Genomic DNA, 24,036 nt, shown 5'->3' on the forward strand with positions numbered 1-24,036 from the left:
TGTCTGCCTGGAGCATCATGCTGGTGTATCTTTCACAGCAGCAGCACCACTTGCAGCCCACACAAGCAGGAGACAAACAGAATCTGCATGCACACTGAGCATTTTTCTGACTGCTGATTTTGATTTTATGCAGACTCTAACACAGTGGTTTTCAACCTTTTTTGCCCAAGGCAAACCTAAGATCAAGCAAAAATTTCAAGACACACCAAATCCATATCTAGCTATACAAAATTGCCTATTTAAAACATGTTACAGTAAATCGAGCAAATAACTCAGGCAATTAGCTCAGGCAAGCCATGGAATCAAGCGCTGCTATATGATTGAAATCAGCTGATCTCAATTACATAGCCCTCATCAGTGACGGCCAGCTGATTTGCTTTTAAGCACGCTATTGGTTAACCACACCCCTGCTGCTATGCCTAAACTGCTCTAACCTGGCTGTGTTTCGCTGCTCCCTCTCCAAGCCACTTTTCACAACCCTCCTCCACCCCAGCTCCTCCTTCCCAGAACAGCCACATATGAAAAACAGCAATAAGTGCAAATTTACAACTGCTAACAAAGAAAAAGTATTTGTGACAGCAAATCATGTGTGTTTTTTGACCAAGTGGTCCTGACTGAACTTAAGTCATTGTATACTTGCAGCTGTATTATGGATGTACAAAATACTACGGCACACCAAGACTTAGCTCAAGGCACACCAGTGTGCTTTGCCACACCATTCGAGAATCACTACTCTAACAGATCAGTCACAGAAACAGGGAAACTGTCTTGTGCTTCAGGTGACATGACTTACAGTGGACATCCCGCAGTACACTACTGCATGTGCTTACACTGCCATCAGATATATAGTTCAGCCCTAATTTCGACCACAGACAACACCATAGCCCTTCTTCATGACCCAGCACTGTACCTTCACTGTCTGACAATGGGAAACTTAACAGAAATATAGTCACTATTTTCTGACAAGAACATTCCATCAGATTAGTATCTAACAAAAATAACATTTCACCACATCAACATAAATATTGATGTTTGATATGCCATCTTACATTTGAAAAACTGATGTTGCTCTGTCATATCACTCTGACATACTGAAGTTAGTCAAACCCAGAGCCTGTGGATGTAGCACTTTTAAGCAGAGTGTGCCCACATATGAATCTGCTTTGTCTATTAATTCTGGTCCGCTGTGCTGGAGCCAGGATCAGTGAGAAAACCAGCTCTGGCTGCCTCTCAAGGTGCGCTATTGTACCCCACATGATAAACAGATGCAGCTGTCATCCCCACATTTTTCCAACGCACGCCTTACTGCCCTTCCCTCCCTGGCACCTAAGGAAGCTGGAGCGCTCCAGTCAAAGTGGCTAAAAATGGAAAGACGGTGCTGAGGAGGGAGATGAAGTCTTTGTCACAGATAACAAACCCCACACCAGTTAAATATGGAGAATTTGACATTTAGAGGCACTTTGAGTAGATTCTTGAAAGTTTGAATGCTCAAACACACTCACAACCAACAACTTTAGCAGAAGAGGAATATACACACAAAGCCCAAATGTCTCAAAGAAGGAGAGTTGTGACTGTGAATCTTTCGAGTTTGGTTTTGAACTCTTAACTTTTGCATTTGATGCGAAGACTACAGCAGAAACATTTGCAGATACAACTAACAGCGTGGCGGCACAGGAGAAACAACTGAACTTGCACCTTTTCATGCATATGTGACACGGCAGGCCAAAAACACCCCTAGAATGTGATGCGGCACACCAAAAATACGCAATTTGTGAAAGGAGGAATAAAGCTCCAGATGCACATAGATTAATTATCATAATTATTTTTCATTAGCCGGTTTAAAAAGGACCTTGCTTGAAACAGTTGCTAGTTTGGCCTGAAAACTTTATCAAAGCCCCCTGTGAGGCTGCACTTTGACAAATTGTTTCTTTATGAGTTACAGTGACAAATATGACCACCAGGAACAAGTCTAATTTGAAAAAAAATATTTTTTAAGCCTGTCATCTCTGCTGGGATTGGTGTCATTCTAGGCTAATGGAAAATATTAATAATCACATAGCTACACATCCTAAATAACTCTGTTTATGATTTATTTTTTGACTCTTCTTCATTAAAACTTTCTCAAGGCCAAAGCTACTCCCTGAAACGGGGAGTATAGGTGTACGTTTTATCTCCTAAGATATGCTTTATGTGTGTGACCAAGACACTTAACATCTGAAAGCTATGCAAAGGCTTTTTCATGTAATGTCAGAGGCTGCATCTATCAAACACCCTGCTGTTGCAATCTTACTCAACACTGAAAAAGCATTTGACAGAATAGAATGGTCTGATCTGTTTCATAAATTGTGAAAGTATGGTTTCAGTCCAAAATGCATAAAATGTAAGTCCCCATACCATAAACCAGTTGCATGCCTTTAAACTAATGGATTAATTTGTCCGGAGCACATGGTGGAAGACCGCTTGGAGTTTGCCAAAAATTCCAAGCAGCGTTCTAGTCAGCAGTTTTTGCACTCTTTGCACATTCTTCCTACCATACTATGAATGCACACAGACTTGTATTTACTAAAAATGCTGAACAAGCGCTTGAACATATTCAGATCTTAATGATTTCTCTAACGCTGCCGTACTTTGCTGTAACATTTTGCACAGTTTTTTTCTTGTACAGGCTAAAACATATTTTTGCTTTAACCCTCGTATTGTCCTCCCATTTTCTACGCCCCTGATGACCTCCGGGTTGTCAAATTGACCCGACCTTGTCTGACTACTCATAAAGCATGAGGTATAAAATTGTTACTATATTTTTTTCTTCATCTTTTTAGTAAACTTGTTTCCAACACACTGACATATATTTTACACTTGGTTTTGTTATGTATGGTATAATAGACCTCATTTACATTCACATAAAAAGATACCTCATTTTTGTGTAAAATTTTTTTTTAAAAAGCAGAAATTTTGTATTATTTTAACAATGGTTATGATCTGAGACACAAAATTTGATGGAATATCAGGGGTTGGTATATGTCAAAGTTTTGTCAGAATATTGTTTTGACACCAATTCCATTTTTTAACGGCAACAAAAAGTCAAATCTGTTGTCTTCCCAGGTCAAACTGACCCAGGAAGACAACATATGCTACACATTTTTATTAAGCACATATAATTCAACAGAAATATTCAAAATTAATGTTACTTGCAACGAGCATAGCATGGAATCATCCATGTCATTTTCAGGCAATTATATGAAAGAATACTAAAGTTATGACATTTTAATTTTTGGAATCGGGTCAAAGTGACCTAAAGACAACAGGAGGGTTTAACAATATAGGCTATAGGTTATTTGTGTTTCTCTGCAAAGGCTTTTTTTCTATTAAACTTTTGGTTGTAGTATAATTTCAAATTTTAGATTAAAGTATAATTCAAATTTGGTAAGATTTTCACAGCTGTGAAGAAGTTTGTGTTTATTTTGCTTTGGTAAAATTGTGTGTGTGGGTGGGGGTGGGGGGCCTGGATACCTTGAATTTCTCTCCGGATTATCTATCTATCCACAAATTCTGCATACTTAATTCTGGGTGAAGAATGTTTTCATGGAATGACACTCTAAAACATGTCATTGGTGAACAGCAATATTATTTTGGATTCATATTTTTTTCAGTGTCTAATTTTTGAAGAAAATTCTCTTTGCCTAAATCTGGTGCCAGATCATTCTAGTATGTTCTGTGCATTCTGCCAAACCTGGGATTCCTGTTTTCCAGAAGCTGGGAGACAGAAGAGCTACAGGAGCATTGTGTTTTGACAGATTTACCCATTGTAAAGAAATATTGTGGATTCTGAATGTCCAACATAAAGTAAATTACATTTTAGTCTCCTTGACAAAAACACTAAACTTACTTTACGTCAGTCACCAATATTATGTTGTACCTACTCTTAGTCTCGTCTGTCTTATGGAAAAGAATGTTGACCAACATTTATAAACAGATTTAGTCGTCAACATTGACACTAATGTAGTACTGTAGGCACATTTTTAGATGAGGTTCATTTTTCAAAACTTAGGGGAAAAAAGTACAACACTGCCAAATAACATAGGTATTAAAATTGGAAGAATAAAAAATTGAAGTAGAAAAAAAAAGTCCCTGGTAATGGCTGAGTGTAGAAACATGAACACGCTATGAACTCCGCTATGTTGGAATCAGTGCAGACGAGCTGCAGGCTGAAGAGAGGGACGGGCAGATATGGTTGAGGCTGTCGGTGCAGAGCTGGCAGATCTGTAACTGAATGTATGAAGGATGTTCGCTTCCGCAAACAGCGATCGACCACAACGACTGAACAACCAGAGAGGGCTCCACTCGTGAACGGAGCCCTGACACAACCAGCTCAGACGGAAGGTCGGAGCACCAGCCAACGGCTGACACCCCGGATGACCTACTGCTCGTTCTGTGTTCGCAGATATAAATCTACGGGTTTGTGTTCAAGTGCACATTTACGCGACCGTATCTATGGATATGTGCTCATATCTACACTTGCGTGATAAATATATGTGTGGGTTTGTGTTTCTCTTTAGCGTAGGAGGCGACCCTTGAATGTGACGTCACATGACGGTTCCGTTAACGAGAGCGGACCGGCAATGTTATAGCCTTTTAATCATAGTACTCGTGTTTACAATCACGGTTATATTTACATTTATGAAGCAATTTGTTAACCGCACCGATCAGCTGGTTCCATAGTGTAGCGGTTATCACGTCTGCTTTACACGCAGAAGGTCCTGGGTTCGAGCCCCAGTGGAACCACGATTCTTTTCAAAACACACAAAAAATATTAAGGTGACACTTTGCCATCACTTCTCTAAAGTACAATAAAGCTAAGATCTTAACCATATGGATGATTTCCCAATACCCTACGCCACTACAAATATAAATTTATGATGGATGTAAGATATGGTCTTAGACCTCTGACAATACTGAATATTAAGCTTACATGGACCTTAACATATTAAAAATAAAAATGTTCACATAGGATTTTTACTGTTCAGTTTGTAACTTTGTACAACATTATGTCCTAATATGGTAGTATTTAATACACTAGAGCTAAATATATTTTCTAAAAAGCTGAATAGGTGAAATACAACACAATCCAGTGATGTATATAAGCTTTAAAGCAATCCAATACAAACAACAGAATCTATGTTTATGCAGTAAACACTGAACAAATTGGATGTGTAATAGGTTTATTAGTTTCTGGAGTAGTTTGCAGAGGAGTTTCTTACACAGTCCATGCACACCCTCGTCATTGTTTTGTTTTGTTTTTTTCTTTTACGTGTGAAACATACACATTTGACATATTTAATCATGTTTATGTAATTTGCTTGTTGATTTTATATCGTTCTTGGCGTCACAGTGATATTTTGTCCCATAGTTTTCAGAGTAGGACAAATTTAAGAGGATAAGTGTGTTTGATCTGGAAATGAATGTGATTCTGATATTAAGCTCTCCTAACCTTGCAAAGCAGATGGATCCGCCGGTTTCTGAGTTTCTCACTGGTGAATCCATCTTGCAAAGCTCCTGTCTGAACTGTTTGGGCCCGGTTAGAAAGTGACAGGACCAATCAGCGATGAGGGGCAGTACTTTTGGGCGCAGCAGAGTCCATATGTAAGCAAGCAGCAACAAGAAGCCGGTGCAATTATAGTGGAAGAGATTAGCATGGATGCTGCTAAAGCACCAGTTTTATCAGAACCTGATGACATTTCTCCATTAAAAAAGAACAAAGAACAGCAGTGAGTTGTTTTCTATTCAAAAATGACAAAAGTCGAGTACTGACCAAGCGGCAACCTCCGGTCCTGAAAACTGAAGCCAATGTGGAAGTGCAAAAAAATGCAATAATGCGAGTGTCCACTTGAGGCTAGCTGCAGGAACACCGGAAGTCCCATCTGGACACGTTAAACAGAAATAAACTGGTTTACAGCCTGGTTCAAAAAGCAAACGTGTCTCATTAGCTAGTGTCTTATCATGCTCTCATTGTACTGGGGGGTGAATTTTCTTGTACCCCGATTGTTTGGATTGTATTTAGGATAAACCTAAATATCAAGAAGCCTGGGTCAGACCCGGAGGACCTCTCCAACTATCGACCGATCTCCAACCTTCCCTTCATCAGCAAAATTCTCGAAAAAGCAGTTGCTGCCCAACTCCAGCAACACATGTCCAACCATGAGCTCCATGAACCTCTTCCATCAGGATTTTGCACTCACCACAGCACTGAGACCGCCCTTTTCAAAATAACCAATGACCTCCTCACAGCTGCAGATTCTGGACACATCAGCCTCCTCATTCTCCTTGACCTAACCGCTACCTTCGACACAATATCCCACACCATCTTCCTTGACCGCCTGTCTCACCATCTTGGCATCACTGGTACAGCTCTCTCCTGGTTCCACTTATATCTCTCACAAAGAAAACAGTTTGTTACCATCGGCACCTCTCACTCATCCCCCGCCCCAGTTAACCAGGGCGTGCCTCAAGGCTCTGTTCTTGGACCTCTCCTTTTCACCATCTACATGCTTCCCCTTGGACAGATTATTAACAAACATGATCTCCGCTTCCACTCTTATGCAGATGACACCCAACTCTATCTCAGGACCAAACCATCCACTCAGCTCCCTCCCCACTCCCTGGTAAACTGCCTCCACGACATCAAAGCCTGGATGACCTCTATCCAACTCAAACTCAACAGCAATAAAACAGAGCTCATGGTGATGGCCCCCAAAGCGCTGCTGCAGAAGGTTGGAGATCTCATGCTCGATGTGGACGGGACCTCCATCTGTCTGTCCTCCAAGGTCCGAAACCTGGGCGTCATCCTGGACTCCACCCTCTACTTCCAGTCCCACATAAAGTCTGTCACCAAATCTGCCATCTATCATCTCAAGAACATCTCCAGACTCCGACCATCACTCCCTGATTCTGCGGCTGAAACACTCATTCATGCTTTCATAACCTCCCACCTGGACTACTGTAATGGAGTCCTGTCTGGAGTTCCCAGCAAAACCCTGGACAGGCTTCAGTACGTCCACAACTCTGCAGCTAGAGTTCTCACCCGCACTAGACCCTGGCAACACATCACTCCGACCCTCATCCACCTCCACTGGCTCCCTATCAAGTCCCGTATCAACTACAAAGTCCTCCTCCTCACATACAAATCTCTCCATGCTCTGGCTCCCCAGTACCTTTCTGATCTCCTCCATCCATACACACCATCCCGCAACCTTCAATCTTCAGACACCGGCCTACTTTCCATGCCCAAAACCAAACTCCGAACCTATGGAGACAGAGCCTTCAGTGCTGCAGCTCCCACCCTCTGGAACACTCTTCCTGCAGACATCCATAGCGCTCCATCTCTGGACATTTTCAAAAAACGTCTCAAGCACCACCTGTTCACCACAGCCTACAGTCTTCACTAAACCACCCCTTACACTCATCCTACCCCTCACATAGTTTGTCCATGTATATGTGTTCCTGTAAAGCGTCCTTGGGTTTCTTGAAAGGCGCTATATAAATTCAAGATATTATTATTTTTATTTTTATTATTAAACCTCACTTCACGGTGATTGAGACCGCAATTTCAGTATGGAAGCCTCCGTGGATTGGCTTCAAGAGCCGTTTGAGTCCGCCTATTGTAAGCAGAAGACTGAAGTCACACGGGGTTTGTCCAATTCTTTCCACAGTCTATGGTACTGACATGTCTTTAGTCGCCATGGTTCGCGTTATGATGTTCTATATGGAGTTTATTCCTCGGTAGCGGCTACAACATCATGTGTTCTGTTGCTCTGATTGGCCCGTAAAGATGTGATAGACAGAACGCTCATCCAATCACCCTCCGAGTTTTTTTCAAAGGCTCTGCCCTTTCCCAAACGCTGTCTATGAGTGGTTTTCCAGATGGATGTGTGAAACAAAGAGCACAATGCTCTTTTGATATATACAATTTGGGGCAGAGAAGTTATATTGGTATATTGATGTTATATAAAATACTGATGACATATTAATGTAAACTTACCTGTTATAATAAGGTGGCTGGGAAGGTTTCTTTGTGACTTAGGGTCACAAGTGGTTATGATCAATAAAATTCCATGTTCTACATATTTTTAGAAGTTATCTGACCATTTCAAACCTGTCAGGGTGGATGTGATGGTGGTAGTGGGAAGATGCCAATGTGTGGCAAGCAGTAAAAGCCTAAGTATGATGACAACATGATGATGAGGATAATGATGATATCAAATGACAGTAATAATTCAATTAGAATTTGTCAGTACACTGTTACAGTAAGTCACTTAGGCATCTGTTATTCACATCAAGGAACTGATCTGATAGGAATTTTGAAGGGGATGAAGCTGAGATCTCCCTCATACTGATGTTAACAGCCCTCATGTCTTTGATTATCTATCTTTTCATTACATGTTTCACAATTAAGAAATTGGCAAAAGAACCTTATAATTTTTATCTAAGGTTTTCTATTATGTTTTTTTCTGTGCATCACTCTAGCTGCAATGTAACAAAAGGTCTGATAATCTATTTTACCATTCAAGACCACAAAAACTGTGTTAGCTTCAGAAGCCATTGAATGAACAAAACAAAGACAAACAATATAAGAATAAAGACAATGCAAGAAAGACAACAACAATAAAATGTCCTTGAGAATAAAATTTTGAGATGACATTTAAACACTCAGAAATATTTTAATTAAAAATGTCAAAAACTGGCAGGGTCTTTGCTCTGTAGTCTGAGGAATTACATTTTATCTTTGCCTTCTGTATATTACTTCATGCCAGTGGTTCCCATAGTGGGGCTCATGGCCCCCAGGGAGGGCCTGATGTTATGAAAGGGCGGTGCGGCAAAGCAAAAAAGTCTGTGCTGAATGTGCCATGCTTTGGTAGCATAGCTACCATTGCATGGCACACTGAGAGAGTTTTTCCCAATTAAGTGTAAGGATAAAAACACGTAGTTTTATAAACCAACTATCACAAAAACTAACCTAAGAAAAAAATGTGATGAGTTACATCCTGTCTTTGGATTCACCTGTACAATGCCGAGTAATGAAAAGCGCCAGATCCTTCTTCTGCATGTTTAGCATATATCAGTATGTATGGAGGGGGTGAAGTTACTTTCATCTGCCAAAAGCTGAGGATATTTGGGTCTGGGACAGTTGGCTTAATATAACAACACTTAAAATATCTCTCACTGACCTGTGACCAATTACAGAAGCCTTTTGTCAATTTTGTGACTTTGCACAGACAATTAGTTGGTGGTGAGAACTAAGACATACTCAAACCAATGGAGCTACTGTATAGTGTATGGTGAAAAACCTCACACTCTGAGTACTGTTGAGCCAAAATCTATCATTCATATCACATTAATATTTAGGTACACTGGAATTGTGATTCTGCAGGCATAACCCCAACTTTCACACTGTCACTACAATTTGCAAACCAACTATGTCTACACATTAATTTCAAAGATTTAAAGAATAAAATAAAACAAAATGACCAAATCACACCAACAAGTACAACCAACTAGCCTCGCCACTTTCCTCTGCAGAAGAAATAACTAAAACAACTACAGGCTTTCAAAGGCAGAGGTGTACCCAGAGCAAAGCTCCAGAGAAAATTCATACTCAGATTAAAATACATGAACCAACAAATAAAATTAATTGTAGTTTTTGGACAAAACCAAGAAAGTGACTTCATAAAACTGAGCAACAATCACAGCTTTGACAATTAACAGGTGTGTCATTCTCCCAGCGAAGCCCAATTATAGTCTTTAGCGTACTGCTTCACTACATACAGTACAATGTCATATACAGCCAAGCTTATTTTCTTTTTGAAAAGGACAGCACATAAAAAATGATGGGTAACCAGCCCATAACTTCTCTTTAAATTATTGTGCACATACATGTGTATTTTAATTGGACTGAACTAAGTAATGGCAGCCAACTTTCATTTCCAACGGCTTCTTTTTTACTGTTTTCAAACAGTACAAAGATAAGTTAGCCTCTTTATCCAAAAAAATTAACAGTTACTTACCAAATCTTCCTTAGTAGAAAACTGCTTCTAGGGCAACAAATTTAACAAGTGTTAACTTGTTTTCCAACCGGGGTTTTTACCAGTTTATAGTATTTGTTGATAAAATAAGCTAGTTTAGCTGAAAAAAACGTTAACTGGGGACGACAGCGCCATCTACTTCCTACAATTTATTAATTACAACTTCGACACAGCCTTAACTTTTTAAGCCCGCTACTGTATGGTTATAAAAAACCAATTGTTCATTTATGTATTTGCCATTGTATGAAAGGTTAAAATAAGCAAAGGCGACAACTATCGGTTTAAAAAAAAAAATCGTATTTGAATGTGGCCCGTCTTCCCCACAAACGGATCTCGTCCCGTTGTAGTTTCCGGTGGTGTCACATTAATTTCTGTCCCCAAAATGGCGAACGTAGCTGCTGCTGCTGCTGCCGCCGCCGCCGCCGCTGCTGCAAACAGAGACCCTGCCGTTGATCGTTCATTACGATCCGTGTTCGGTAAGTTCGCTCTCTTTATGAATTAACAATATGTTGTTTTCGTTGTTTATTTATTATAACGCCCCGATGAATTGGCTAGCTAACACGGGGAGTCGGCTAGTCACCGTTAGCTAGGCAACGAGGGGCAAACTTAATGTTCCCTACCTGAGGAGGAAGAAAACAATGTGTTTACTGCCATTGTTTTTTTGTACTGTTAAATTAACTTTTACTTAACATTGTTTTCATAGTGGGAAATATTCCATATGAAGCCACAGAAGAACAACTAAAAGACATCTTTTCTGAAGTCGGACTTGTTGTCAGCTTCAGGTGAGTGTAAGACTTCCATTCATTTGTATTAGTGTCAAGTTAGCCTACATTTTTAAAACTAATATGCAATAAACAGTTACCCGCCTATTTGTTCTATTATATAAACATCAGACTCCCTATGTATTTTTCCTTAATCTATTCTAACGTGCATTATTTATTTATTTAAATGTATCTAATCAGGAATTTAAAATTTATTCACTCTCTGGTCCCAAACAAAATTCCACTTGTTTGGAAATCTGCCTTTGTGCTTCCTCTGTTGAAAGGAGGATATCCTACACATTGAGACACTTTTTTATATAAGGGATGGGAATTGATAAGATTTTATCTATGTCTATGCCATTATCGATTTTTTATCAATTCAGTTTTTTGTTGATTCCCTTATCAATTCTTTCCTGTGAATTCTCTTTTTGGGAAAAGTAGACCATATAGGTTTTCAACGTTAACAACTCAAATTTATTGATTCTCTTTCTCTCTGAACACTGAACAAGCTGTATTCCACCTTCAGTGAGAGTCAGTGACAAGCACACTTTAATAACTGGTTATAATAAATGCTGACTTGATCACTAAAAATGTGAAACATTATGTGTTTGGGAGGAGAACATGCTACGATATACTAAAAAGTCTTTTTTTTTGTTGGGAACGTCTCAGTTAAAACAAACTTCTCTCTCGATCTTCAATCTCTGAACTTGAAATACAGCACAATACTGCTGCTCACTTTCTTTTAAAGATAAAACCTTAAATGAGCATGAAATTAGTCTCTGGGCCCTAGATGTCTGGATGTATAAAAAATAAACTGAAATCTTGTTCAACATTGATAATTCTTGTGCAAAAAGATGCACGCCTTGCATGAAATTACTGTTCGACAAATGTTGCATGTCGTGCTGTTCACATCCTTCTTTGAGAAATGAAGCCACACTTTTGCCCGCTTTAGCCTGTTTTCATGACTGTCCACTATGTTTACTTCCTTCTCTGTTCTTGCTTACTTTGCCGACTGCCTCTTTCAAGACCATGTTGATAAGGGAATTGGTAAGATTAAATGTTAATGATGCCAATGGATTGAACCAATTGGAACCAGTTCTCCACTGGAACTAGTCCTCTGTTTTCATCCCTACTTTTTACTGATTTGTCGATATTGTTGATCATGTCATTTTGAAAGATGGACTGCTCTGTATTAGTCTTTTGGTTTCGCAATTATTTATCAAACAGAACACAGTGTGTGCAGCCTGAAAGCTTCACTTCTAGATATCTTGAAGTTAAAAATTTAGTGCCTCAGGGCTCAGTCTTGGGATCGCTGTTATTGGCACTGCATATCAACAGCCTCTGTCATAATGTTTCCAATGCAAATTGTCATCAATATGCTGTTGACACTGTCATTTATTGCTCCGCTCCTACACAGCTTCAGGCTCTCTGAAGCTTTTGATGCTGTACAGGACACCTGTGTGAGTTCAAATTGTCTCTGACTCCTGACAAAACCAAACCTGTGTTTTTAAAATAAAAGATAAAGGCACTGAGCCTGCCAACCATTACCACATCCATTGCTTGTCATCTTATAAATACCATGGGTTTTTGATTGATAATTCTCTGACTTTTAAGCCTCATATTGTGCTTTTTCTTTTAAAGATTTATTTTTGGGCTTTTTATGCCTTTAATCGAGAGAAGAGGACAGTGGATAGAATTGGAAATGGGAGAGAGAGTGGGGAGAGACATGCAGCAAAGGGCCACAGGTCAGATTCGATCCCGGGCCGCCCGCGTTCATGGGTAGCGCCTTAGATCGCTAGACCATCTGTGCGCCCATACTGCGCAACTTTTAAAGAAATTAAAGTTGTATCTGGGCTTTTACTGCAGAAATGCGTCTTGTTTTCCTTTTTCTGCAAAGAAAAGACTTGTTCCTGCCACTTATGCCTCTGATTGATTATGGTGATGTTCTGTACATGCATTCCTTAAATCTTTAGATACCGTGAACCATGGGGCTCTGAGGTTTATAACACTTCTTAAGCCTTTAACTCATCATTGCATTCTTTATGATTGAGTTGTTTGGCCTTTGGTGTATTTTCTAAGCTGATTCTTCCCATGAATAATTTTGATAACTCCTGACAAACACCCTCGGTTATGCTTATAAGGGCTTTGTTGATTTCAGGTTAGTGTATGACAGAGAGACAGGAAAGCCAAAGGGATATGGCTTCTGTGAATATCAGGACCAGGAGACGGCCCTCAGTGCTATGCGGAACCTGAACGGCAGAGAGTTCAGTGGTCGGGCTCTCCGTGTTGACAACGCAGCCAGTGAGAAAAACAAGGAGGAGCTAAAAAGTAAGCTCTTGTTACTTTTCCTTTTTATGTCCAAAAGATGGCGTTGTGTTTGATTTCATTCAAAGGCGCTCATACGAAGCTGCAGTTGCTAATCTTTCTGTCTTGCACAGGTTTGGGAACTGGAGCTCCCATTATTGAATCTCCATATGGAGACAGCGTTCAGCCACAGGAGGCACCAGAGTCCATCAGTAGAGCAGTGGCCAGTCTGCCACCTGAGCAGATGTTTGAATTAATGAAACAAATGAAGGTAGGTCGACTTCATCCTCCACTTTTTTCTATTCTAGTTTACTCACCAAAAAAGTAGTGATGGTAAGAGGTAAACGAAGAACACCAGATGTATCCTAGAATGTTCTGATTAATCACTTTTCCCACCTTTTAAGTAAAGTCTACAGACTGCTCTCCTATCAGAATGTCTGTCTCTCTTGTTTAGTTTCTGAGTTATTGTTTAAATAATTTCTTTGCAGTCATATGACTCTGATGTTGTGTTAGGGGACAGGAAGTGGGGTACCGCTGAAAGGGTTTTTAAAAAGTGATTTAACCGTTAGTTAATCAGGTAGTCCCTTGAGATTGAGATCTCTTTTTGAGGGAGACCGTGCCAAGACAGCCAAAATGAATGGGAAGCGAGGGCAGTTTGCACTCTAAAGCTGTAAACTGACCATTGCACTTCAATTATCATCTGAAAAATTCTTCATACACTGAGTACAATCCCTACAATATACGAAATGTTTTTTCCTCACAGTTCAGCTGATATACCTGGCGTGGAGGTGATCAATATCATAATTTACTCAGTCCTGCAGACTTTCTAGTGTCTAGCATCATCTATCCAGATGAAGGGAAAAAAGTCTTGTACTTAAGGATGTCACCAAGCATCTAGTTCCCTATTCAGCTAAACGCTCATTTACATTTCGTTTAACTGACTAGTCTAAAGAGGAGATTATCCCTATTAAACAGGCAAATTCCTCACAGGGTCATTGTGTTGGTGGATGTGATGTTAGCCTGATATACCCTCTACAGCGTGGCTAGCATTGAAAGTTCTTCTTTGCAGATTAATATTGTGCTTTGATATTTGGCCTCATTTCACTTCGGAAGTAGTTATACATGAGTTCAACCCTCGACAGCCTACATACCACTTTATTTCCATTTACTACTTTGGTAAACCGTCATACCGCGGTATTCCTGTTACATCCTACCCGCTAAGCCACTGCTGAGCTTCTCATATTTATGTCCGGTGAAATGCCAGACAGGGAAGGCAGTAGAGCATTACCTGAAGCTACAGCGGCCTCTAGGGGCAGTAGGTTCATTACAGTTTAAATGAGAATTATAGACCAGGATTTCAAGCCCATGTTCGTAAAAAATGATAGGTAATTAGTTTAACCAACTAGTAAATCCTGCGCAGACATTTGATGAACAGATAATAGATTTTAAGCGTTTAACCAATTAACTGCATGCATCTGTGCTTGTACTGAGCTAATCGGCTAGCTGAGCCACTTTCAGGAACAAGCCTGTTGGACAAAACAGCTTTGTAATGTTGGGCAAAGTAGCTAACTTCTGCTTGAGTACCAGTTTCCTTTCCTCCATCCTTTGTCGTTATTTAATCCACATTTAAAAAGCCTAACTGTGAAAGGTTGAGCTGTTTGGGAATCAAAAAACCAGCCCAACAGAACTCAGCCAAATGATGCGGATCTCTTGAAAGTACAGAGTGAAAATGATGCATTTCTGGTCACAGTGAGCAGGACTGAGCAGATATTGGCTGTTCTGTAGATGTCCCAAGGGCCTGAAAAGCCGCTGGTGGTCTCCGGCGTATTACCTGTTTTGAAAGGCCGGGACAAAAGAGATGCTGTCCAGCTTGACCTTGGCTGCACAGCAACACAAATGTATGTCAACATCTGTAGAGATTGACCCCCCTCCATTAGTCTTAATTTTTTTGTAGATCATAATTTTTCCCCACAACAGTTCTGGTTATAAGATAAAATATGTGGTGACAGATGACACAAAAAAACTGTATTTGGTCCGGGATTGAATGGGTTGTGGACAATTGTGACATGTGGGCTCGAGTTTTCTGAATCGGTGTCTGAAACTGATGTTTCAATGGTGGTTATGTATGCAGCAATTAAGGAACAGACCTTGTACAACAGTACAGACTCTCTCAAAAAAGTGGCAGTCTGTCTGGTTCTCCTAAAACTCAGAATTTAATCATTTTGATCCAGGCAGACACCTGCTGCTGTTTAGGCAGTCACAATAAGATTACAAACAAAGGTTTACAACTGAATTTAGAATACCAGAATAAGTTTTACAAAGCATGTTAAGACTAAACTCTTTGCTTAAAATGATTCAGTTTTAGCAAAAGTTATCTGTAGAGGTCATGTTCTTAGATTATGTTTTTTAATCTTTAATCACCCCAACTTCCAAAAAAAGATGTTTCCCTCAGCTTCCTGGACATTGTCTGTATGCAAATGCTTTCCTCTCATTTCATTAACAGTGTCTGCGCTAAGTCTGTCGCCCTTAGCCCTGCTAGAAAAGCTTTATCTCAGCACATCTGGCAGTCTGCTTCATTAAGCTCACAGAAACACCACACTGCAGACTGGAGGAGTGTTTTCTTACACCAAAGCTTGTTTTAAGAAGAAAGCGCCATGTGATACCACAGATATGCTTGCACATCTTTGGTAAAACGTTCTGTACTGATGGGCATGTATCTGAATCATAAGTGGGAAGCAAGGACTGAAAGGTGATGTCCTACCTGACAGGAAGTAAAATAAGCTCATTTAATGTGGAATCATGTTAGAGTTTTTTTATCTTGTGTTGCTCAGAGTCAGTTGTGAATTAACCTGTATTATATTTGTGTTTTTTCCCCAGCTGTGTGTACAGAACAGTCCCCAGGAGGCCAGGAACATGCTCCTGCAGAACCCTCAGCTGGCCTATGCTCTGCTGCAGGCCCAAGTGGTCATGAGGATTGTGGACCCTGAGATAGCCTTGGTAGGAGGAGGCTAGTAGAATAAATTGTCTAGAATCTGCTTGTCTTAATTTTTTTACAGCCAGCTTGATCTAAATTAAAATAGCTGTACCCTTACGCATATCTATTGAACAAAAAACATGGTAAGAGATGCTGTTCCATGTCCTCTTCCTGCAGAAAATGCTCCATCGTCAAACTACAGTCCAGCCTCTGATTCCTGCTGGGCAGGGTGGAGGAGCACCACCTGCCAATCCACCTGCTGCGCAGCCCAACGTGCCTGTGTCTCAGTCGCAGCCCGGGGTAAGTTTAACAGTCTTTCATTTTCACAGTCATATTTGTATTTTTGGTGAAAAGCCCTGGAAATAAGGCAGTGCCACTCCTCTGATGCAGGTCATTCATTAATATTGAGCCAAGCAATGTCTGCAGTGCTACCCTTTTTAGTGCCACTCTTAGGGTGACTTCACATTAGGGGCCTAGACCTAGATCAGAGCACACTAGACTTCAAAGTCTGGTTAATGTGATCACTTAATAAAAGTGTCTGAGACGGTTTGAAGAGGCAGTCTCAGGCACGATTCATGTGTCCTCATGCACGGTCTGCAGAAGATGTGAATGCAACCATGCTCGAATATGAGTACTCATCAGCGATAAGAGTTGTAAAGATAATTCTTAATGTCCCCTTTTAAAAGTTATTGTATCCACACAACATAGACCCGCTTCATCATCTGAGCTGCACAGTATATGTCTTAAAAATAATAAAAACATCCATAGTAGGCTACAGAATGTGCTACACTGGTGTATACACAAACGCAGACACTTGTGGTTACCATGGCAGTTTCTTCTTCTTTAATGATTTGCAAATCTACACAGGTAGCACCACCTGTTATATCAGCCTGTGTTCAATACAAGTGTACCCTTATTGTGCTTAATGTGATGTGCCCTAAGATTGCACTTGCAGCTAATACTAAGGTTAAATATCGTCCTGTTTGTTTATTAGCCTGGAATGCATGTCAACGGAGCCCCTCAAATGATGCAGCCCCCCAACATGGGTGTTGTCCCAGGACCAGGACCAATGCCTGTACCAGGACCTGGACCAGGGCCAGTGCAAGGACCAGGACCTGTGGGACCCCCAGGTAATCATCTAACTGAAAGCACACTGATGTTAAGTGAACATCAGTGATGTTCCACATATCAATGTCATAAGTCATTGATGGTTTCTGTGGTGTGAGCGTGTCATTAAACCACATTCTCCTGCAGAATTAGTCTACCGGACAAAAACGGAATCAATCATTTTTCACTCTTATTTTAATGATTTATTTTATAATTGTAATTTGACATATGAGCATGATCATTTCAGACTTTCTGCTGCCACAGTTCATGGAAATGGTGAAAATAGAAACCTGCTTTTATCTTTAAACATAAATCTGAAGTGAAAAGAGCCTATATTCACCTGCAATCTAGCATGCCTGATCACAGTACTGTTACAGTAGAAATCCAAAATGAAAACAACATAGAAATAGAGTACTGACATTTGTGTCTGACTTGTGTTTGCAAATACACGCCATTAAACAAGGTAACACATTATACAAGAAGACACATTTAAACTATTAAACACACTTTAAAAGATGTTTTCAATTGTAACTATAAAGTAAGATTGCATGTGAACAGAAATAAACCTTCAGTTTGATTGTAGTTAAAATCAACATTGCCAATAGATTTTACGATTCTGCTGACACAAAAATAGAAGTCCCACAAAACCAGTATTTTTTATTTTTCTTTGTTAAAAATTTGCACTGTACACTGTCTTAATTCCTTTCAGGATAGAAACATTTCAAATTGTCAGTGTTTTTGTGAAATTTGACAGTGTGGGACCTTTCCTGAGTTTTTCGATGGATTCATTCCTCTCCTATGCACCTGTCTTATATAACAGATGTAGTTTTGTGAATCTCAGGTAATATTATATTGCATAGTATCAAAACAAGTATTTGGTGTATGAAACAAGAAACAATTCATTCATGGTAAACACTACAGAGGTTTCAGTTATGAAGTAAGGTTTTCATGTGACCAGTTAGCTCTTATTCCAGAGTTAATTTTTTTTGCAGCCGTTTTAAATTTAGTCTTTGTCATTAAGTTGAACTGACTTTAAGTATTAGTCACATTTTGGTCGTTTTAACTGTTATAGTTTTAGTCTAGCTTTAGTCCAGTTTTAGTCCCTAAAAAATCCTTTTATTTTAGTCTTCACTTTTAGTCGAGGTATTTATTCTCTTTGAACTAATTTAATGAAATTGTACAATTATTCTAAATATAAAAGTCTCATGTCAATGCACTATCAATACTTTAGTTGATTTAAAATACACATATATAAATATTCTCCTATCTTATTTCCAAAGTGGAGAAATATTATGGATTTTACATTTCCATGAGTCTAGTACTAACATCTTAATCTCATTTAGTCTTCTTGACAAAAGCTAAAGTAACTTTTTTTTTCCTAGGGATGCACAATATTATCGGTCTGGTATCGGTAGATATCAAAATTTCTGCCAATATTTACATCCGATATTTTGCCTGTGTATTTCAGCATATATCGACTGTAAATTTTTGTCTGTATATACTAATGAATTGGTGGAGTTTTAGGTTGGACCAACAGACCTATGTCAGTTGAGGTCTTTTTCTTTATTTATCCTCATTCTTTAAAATTAAATGTGTTTTAAAGGACTAACGTTTGTTTCCCTGGTCATCCTCAAACCATAAGGTGCGTCTAAAAGGACTGAAATTTCTTGCCCCAAAAAGTGTATTTAAATATCGGTATTGATATTGGTATCGGCTGAAATGAATCTTTAAATATTGGCATGTCGGATATCGGCAAAAATCCAATATCGTGCATCCTTAATTTTTTCAGTTGTACCAGAGACAAACGTTTTAATTTTGTTAGAAAATAATTGGAGGATGACTTAGTTTATAGGACCGGGCTGATTTGGGTTATTTATATGAAATGAATCTACTTAAAGGTGTAGAGTGTAAAACTGGGAATATCAACACTTCTCTGGTGATAACTGCAGCAACCAGTGAAATAAGAGATGTGTATGTGCTAATTTTTTTTCTTGTGTTACCATAGAAACATGCACAATGCACAAATCCAAGATGGCGTCTGTGGAGGGGATCCTCCCTATGTATTCAACTTAATCTGAATTTCTGAAAAATAAAAAGCTGTTTTTGTATTTAGGTTAATAAACACCAATTTAGATAGACCAACTTGTGTTTAATTTTTGCCACGTTTGTTCCGTTTAATGCTTCGAGTTGAATATTACATACTGCACCTTTAAATACTCATGCTATTGTAATAAGCTATTCATCTCACTGGGCTCCACCTTTACCATCTGTAGCATTTAAATTATGATGACTACAGTACTTACCATCCATATTACTATAAAATGCAATTTTTAGTTGTCACATTAAATATATTTTAATTGATATAATTGTATTTAATTCTGTAATGTTTTAAATACAAGACTCAGACTTGCAACAGAGTATTTTTACACAGTGGTATTTTTTTTTCTCCAGAAGTAAAAAACTTAGAGCAATTGTACCACTGGCTCATACGTAGACAATAGAATGTAAAGTTTTCAGAGATAAAAATGCAGCTTGATTGCTTTTGTACTTATATATCTACAGTGCTTAACAAATGTATTAGACCACCCTAACCCTAACCAAAGTAAGGTTTATGCCACAGCTGCCCTAAATTAACAGCGTTAGTAATTACCAAAATCATTTTTTAAGTTTCTGCAATGGTTAATACACCAATATGTAGAAGCTCTTTAACCCAAATGATATTTTTAATGCTAAAATATAATTATTATTGTTATCCATGAATTTTCAAATTTACTAATTTACAAGAAACTGAAAAAATAGTAAAGCACATTAATATTTCTTGATCAATATGTCAAATTAAAGTTATTTACTTGCATTCCTGAACAGAAAAATGAGTTTTAGTGGTTGAATGTTATGCTTGATTCATTTCTGACCTCTCAGAGAAGCCCAGTGAGCCGGCTCAAATTTGGGTGAATTCAGTTTGAAACCTCGCATTCCTGTTCAAAATGGTAAAACGTGGAGAGCTTCCTGAAAATGAAAGAGTCCGCATTAAAGCACTTCTTGATGCTGGATGGTCTCTGAGACAAATATGACAGGTGGTCTAATAAATTTGTCAAGCACTGTATACCAATTCAAATTCTATATTTAGACCCAAAAACCCAACATTTTTCTGTCAATATGTATCGGTTCAGAATATTGTTTATTTGTCTTATGAACTCCTAATAATCCATATCAGGCGACCCCTAGTCCATACTGATTAGGATGTTTCATTGAATTAGGGACAGATGACTTTTTATAATAGATCTCTTCATACAAGGTCACTTTGTCCAAGGTTATGTTTTGCACATTCTTTTCCATGGTCCCACTCTTTTTTTTTTTTTTTGCAAGTGATTGGCCTGCATTACCACTGACATGTAAAATACATAGAACTCTTTTTTTAAAACCAGAACAAACACCTTTACCTGGTTTATTTTAAGGTTTGCATGTGTCATGGCTCACCTGGATCACTAGGTGTCACCACTGCCTTATCATTAGAGATGGTACTCGGCCCATTAACCGGCTTCTCTGTAGCGGAATCTCCGTAAAAGTTTGGTATTTCTGTCTCAGTGTGCTAGTACACCCTCATCATAGTTAAATATTTACTAATGATAGGCTTCTTTAAGCTCCCTCTCCACCCCTCTGTGTCTGTGTGTCGGTCTGTGTGTTTGCATGTCACCAGCACACCTCAAACTGCTGTTTAAGTGCCGCTTTGCTCTCTTGAGTCTTGTGTCTCCTGTTCTTTTCACTTTAATGCTGGCTCAGGAAACCTGCAGCATTCTCCCACAGGAGCGTCTGGGCAAGCTGCTATCGAGCGGCCTCAAGGTATCACTGTACTCCTACAGTTCTTCAGTCAGGTCATAGAACTGATACGGAGAGGTCACTGTTTGAGTGTACCACTAGTTTGAGCTCTAAAAGGCGTGGTAGACTGCATGTTTACTCTATAGAAACCTTTTAAGAACATTCAGCCCTTGAATTAGTTATGTATGATAATTATCATCTGAGTATTATCACAGCTGAAGCAGTGCTCCATCATGAGGGTGGGAGGATTGTGGTGAACATGTGTGGGAACAGATAGGAGTTTGGGGCAGGTGCCAGGAGTCAAAGTGTTTATGCATGATTACTATAAGCCAAGCAGAAGTAATGGATATCCCAGTTTGTTCTGAAAGGAGTGTACTCACTTTATTCGATATAACTGCTCGTTTACACGAATATCTAATTAGCCAATCACCTGGTAGCAACCAGTGCATTTAAACTTGTAGATAAGATCTGCTGAAGTTCAGACAGAGCACCAGAGAGAGGGATTAAATGACTTTGAAAATGATGTGGTTGTTAATGGTCTGTCAGGCTTTCATGCCATTTGTCAAACTCTTTCTGTACCATTTGAATGACGCAGCAGATATTTAGACTCATCAGATCAGGCGATGTTTTCCAGTCTTCTAATGCTCAATTTTGGTGAGCCCATGTGAGTTGTAGCCTCATCCAGTGTAGTCTTCTGCTGCTGTAGCCCATCTGCTTCAAGATTTGAAGGTCTGTACTTTCAAAGATGCTATTCTGCATACCTCAGTTGTAACAAGTGGTTATTGAAGTTCTTGTTGCCCTTCTATCAGCTCATACCAGTCTGGTTGATCATTGCACTTTGACCTCTAAGCCCTGCAGCTCACTGGATATTTTCTCTTTGTCAGACAATTCTCTAAAACCCTAGAGATGGTGGTGTAAAAAAATCCCAGGAGATCAGTTGATTTGGAAATACCCGGACAAGCCCATCTAGCATCAACAACCACGCCATGTTCAAAGCCACTTAAATCACCTTTCTTTACCTTTCTGATGCTCAGTTTGAACTTCAGCACACAGCTATTTTTAGATAAACTAGGTGGGAACTACGGACAAAAGTTTGGGTGCATTAATTGTTTCCATGTGATTGGCTGATTATATATTTGCATTATTGAGCATTTGAACAGATATTCATAATAAAGTGACTGATGAATGTATAAGATGATTTTGTCCACATATGGCAGGGATGTCCAAGCAATGGCCGTGTTTAATCTTAAAAATTAAATGAAATATGGCCTACATTAGAACATGAAACTCTATTGTACATCTTTCTTTCAGCAGGAGGTGCTACCATGCTAATTCTGTAAACAAACATTTTGACAAGAATTTATTGATTTTTTTAAAAAATTTGTGATTAGACCAAGACAACACTTGAATGATAAACATATAGGCAACCAAAATAATATTGATATCTTTTAATGGCCTAAGTGAGTACCAATGGCATTGCAGAGGCGGAGCCAGTGGTAGCCAGGGTCTCCTAAAATCTGACTGGCCTTCCCAAAATCCTTTAAATCAATTTCATATTTGCCTTGTCAACCACTAAGTAGCCATGTGAGCACACTCAATCACTCAGAATACCAAAACCTATTAGACTGGATTTACTAACTTTGATATCCTTAAGGTATGGTATATGAAAGTGGCCCCACAATTCTTATATATTTCTGTGTGTGGCCCTAAGTGGAAAAAGTCTGGACACCCCTGACATATGGCCTTTAGTTTAAATAAAGTAGTTTAAATCAGCAGAAAAGTAGCAAAACACCATAGTGACTAGACTTTTGGTTCTCAACTGGTTTAGTCCCAAGACCCCCCACTACCTCTTTAATGTGAAATTATGACACAAGTTTCAAAAAACCCCAAACCACTCAAGCATTTTGCAGTTTTAGCTTTAGACTGAAGAAATCATATTAAGCCTGGTTCAGACCAAAGATTTGCAAGCAACAAGCTGCTCTGCAACATTCTGAAAGCCTGAGTTCACACGGACGCAACCAGAGATGATGCATCGTTTCCATCCCAACAACTCTCACAGTCACTTATTTCTTGATTTGTGCAATAAATCACTCCGTACAAGAAAGACAGTACTGCACACTCACAGTTTATTCTCCTGTATCTTTAGTCCCTGATGGTATGTACCATCAGGCTGCATGATTCCTGCTCATCACTAATCCCCCTTGGTCATTGCCATCATAGCATGGCAGTGAAATTTCACAGCACATGTAAACACAAAAAATGCTTTGCTTGCTCTGTCTTATTGTGACTTATAGATCTGCTAAAGATACATTTTTTTCTGCATACAAATTTAGCCATCACAGTCTTATAATTATGATGGATTAGCAAGTATAGTGGCAAATGTCCTGCAAAGTGGTTGAAATGTTTACAGGCTGAAGTTTTTGTGCAAAAACAAAAAAAAAAAAACAGAGATATAATCATTTCCAAAATTGTCCGTATGATTTCATCTAACATTTCTTGGTGTTTATAGCCTTTCAAAGCAAGATTTCCATTTTCCATCTCCTCTTTACCAGCCAAAAATCAGCAGAAGTTGCAGGCAACGTCTTAATTTCTGAGCTGCAACGGCTGAGTTAAGATGGCTGCAATCATCTCCAGCTCCAGTCTAAAGCAAACTTGTTGTGTCTTAAATCAATATTTGCTCTGAACTGGGCTTTACTGAACAAAGAGACAAGACAAAGCTAACATGTTTAAACCCACATAACTGAAACCCCTGGGAGGACACTTCTGTGTTTTATTTTTCCCCATTTCCAAGATACTGTTAAAATTTGGGGTATATTTGAAAGATCTTGAGAAATCAGCACATTATAATGGGCGAACCAGCTTTTTTGTCTCAAAATAAATGATTCAAGATATCAAGAAAACACCTGGAATGGAGTGAAATAAAATACCTGGATAAATGTCTGCTCCAGGCTTCCATACACCTGAACATTTTTCCACTCAGACTTATGCAACCCAATAA

General features: G+C 39.1%; 2 protein-coding genes and 1 non-coding gene across 3 annotated transcripts in view; 2 read left to right on the forward strand and 1 right to left on the reverse strand.

Moving 5' to 3' along the window:
* Positions 1–10,120, reverse strand: part of bcorl1 (BCL6 corepressor-like 1) — a 71,709-nt gene extending 61,589 nt beyond the window's left edge. The window contains exon 1 of the mRNA XM_041797859.1: positions 10,059–10,120. The gene's annotated coding sequence lies outside the window, so the exon portion shown is untranslated. The remainder of the gene's footprint in view (positions 1–10,058) is intronic.
* On the forward strand, positions 4,710–4,782 carry trnav-uac. Its single transcript has one exon. It is a non-coding gene; the product is annotated as a tRNA-Val (tRNA).
* A 304-nt stretch (positions 10,121–10,424) lies between the features above and the next one.
* The window catches only part of cstf2 (cleavage stimulation factor, 3' pre-RNA, subunit 2), a 29,323-nt gene continuing 15,711 nt past the window's right edge, over positions 10,425–24,036 (forward strand). The window contains exons 1-7 of the mRNA XM_041797089.1: positions 10,425–10,552; positions 10,780–10,858; positions 12,996–13,165; positions 13,276–13,412; positions 16,019–16,138; positions 16,293–16,415; positions 17,110–17,245. Of these exons, the coding sequence (XP_041653023.1) occupies positions 10,459–10,552; positions 10,780–10,858; positions 12,996–13,165; positions 13,276–13,412; positions 16,019–16,138; positions 16,293–16,415; positions 17,110–17,245 (859 nt within the window). The 5' untranslated portion in view covers positions 10,425–10,458. The remainder of the gene's footprint in view (positions 10,553–10,779; positions 10,859–12,995; positions 13,166–13,275; positions 13,413–16,018; positions 16,139–16,292; positions 16,416–17,109; positions 17,246–24,036) is intronic.

This window comes from Cheilinus undulatus, linkage group 10 (assembly GCF_018320785.1).
Source record: "Cheilinus undulatus linkage group 10, ASM1832078v1, whole genome shotgun sequence".
Taxonomy (NCBI): Eukaryota; Metazoa; Chordata; class Actinopteri; order Labriformes; family Labridae; genus Cheilinus; species Cheilinus undulatus.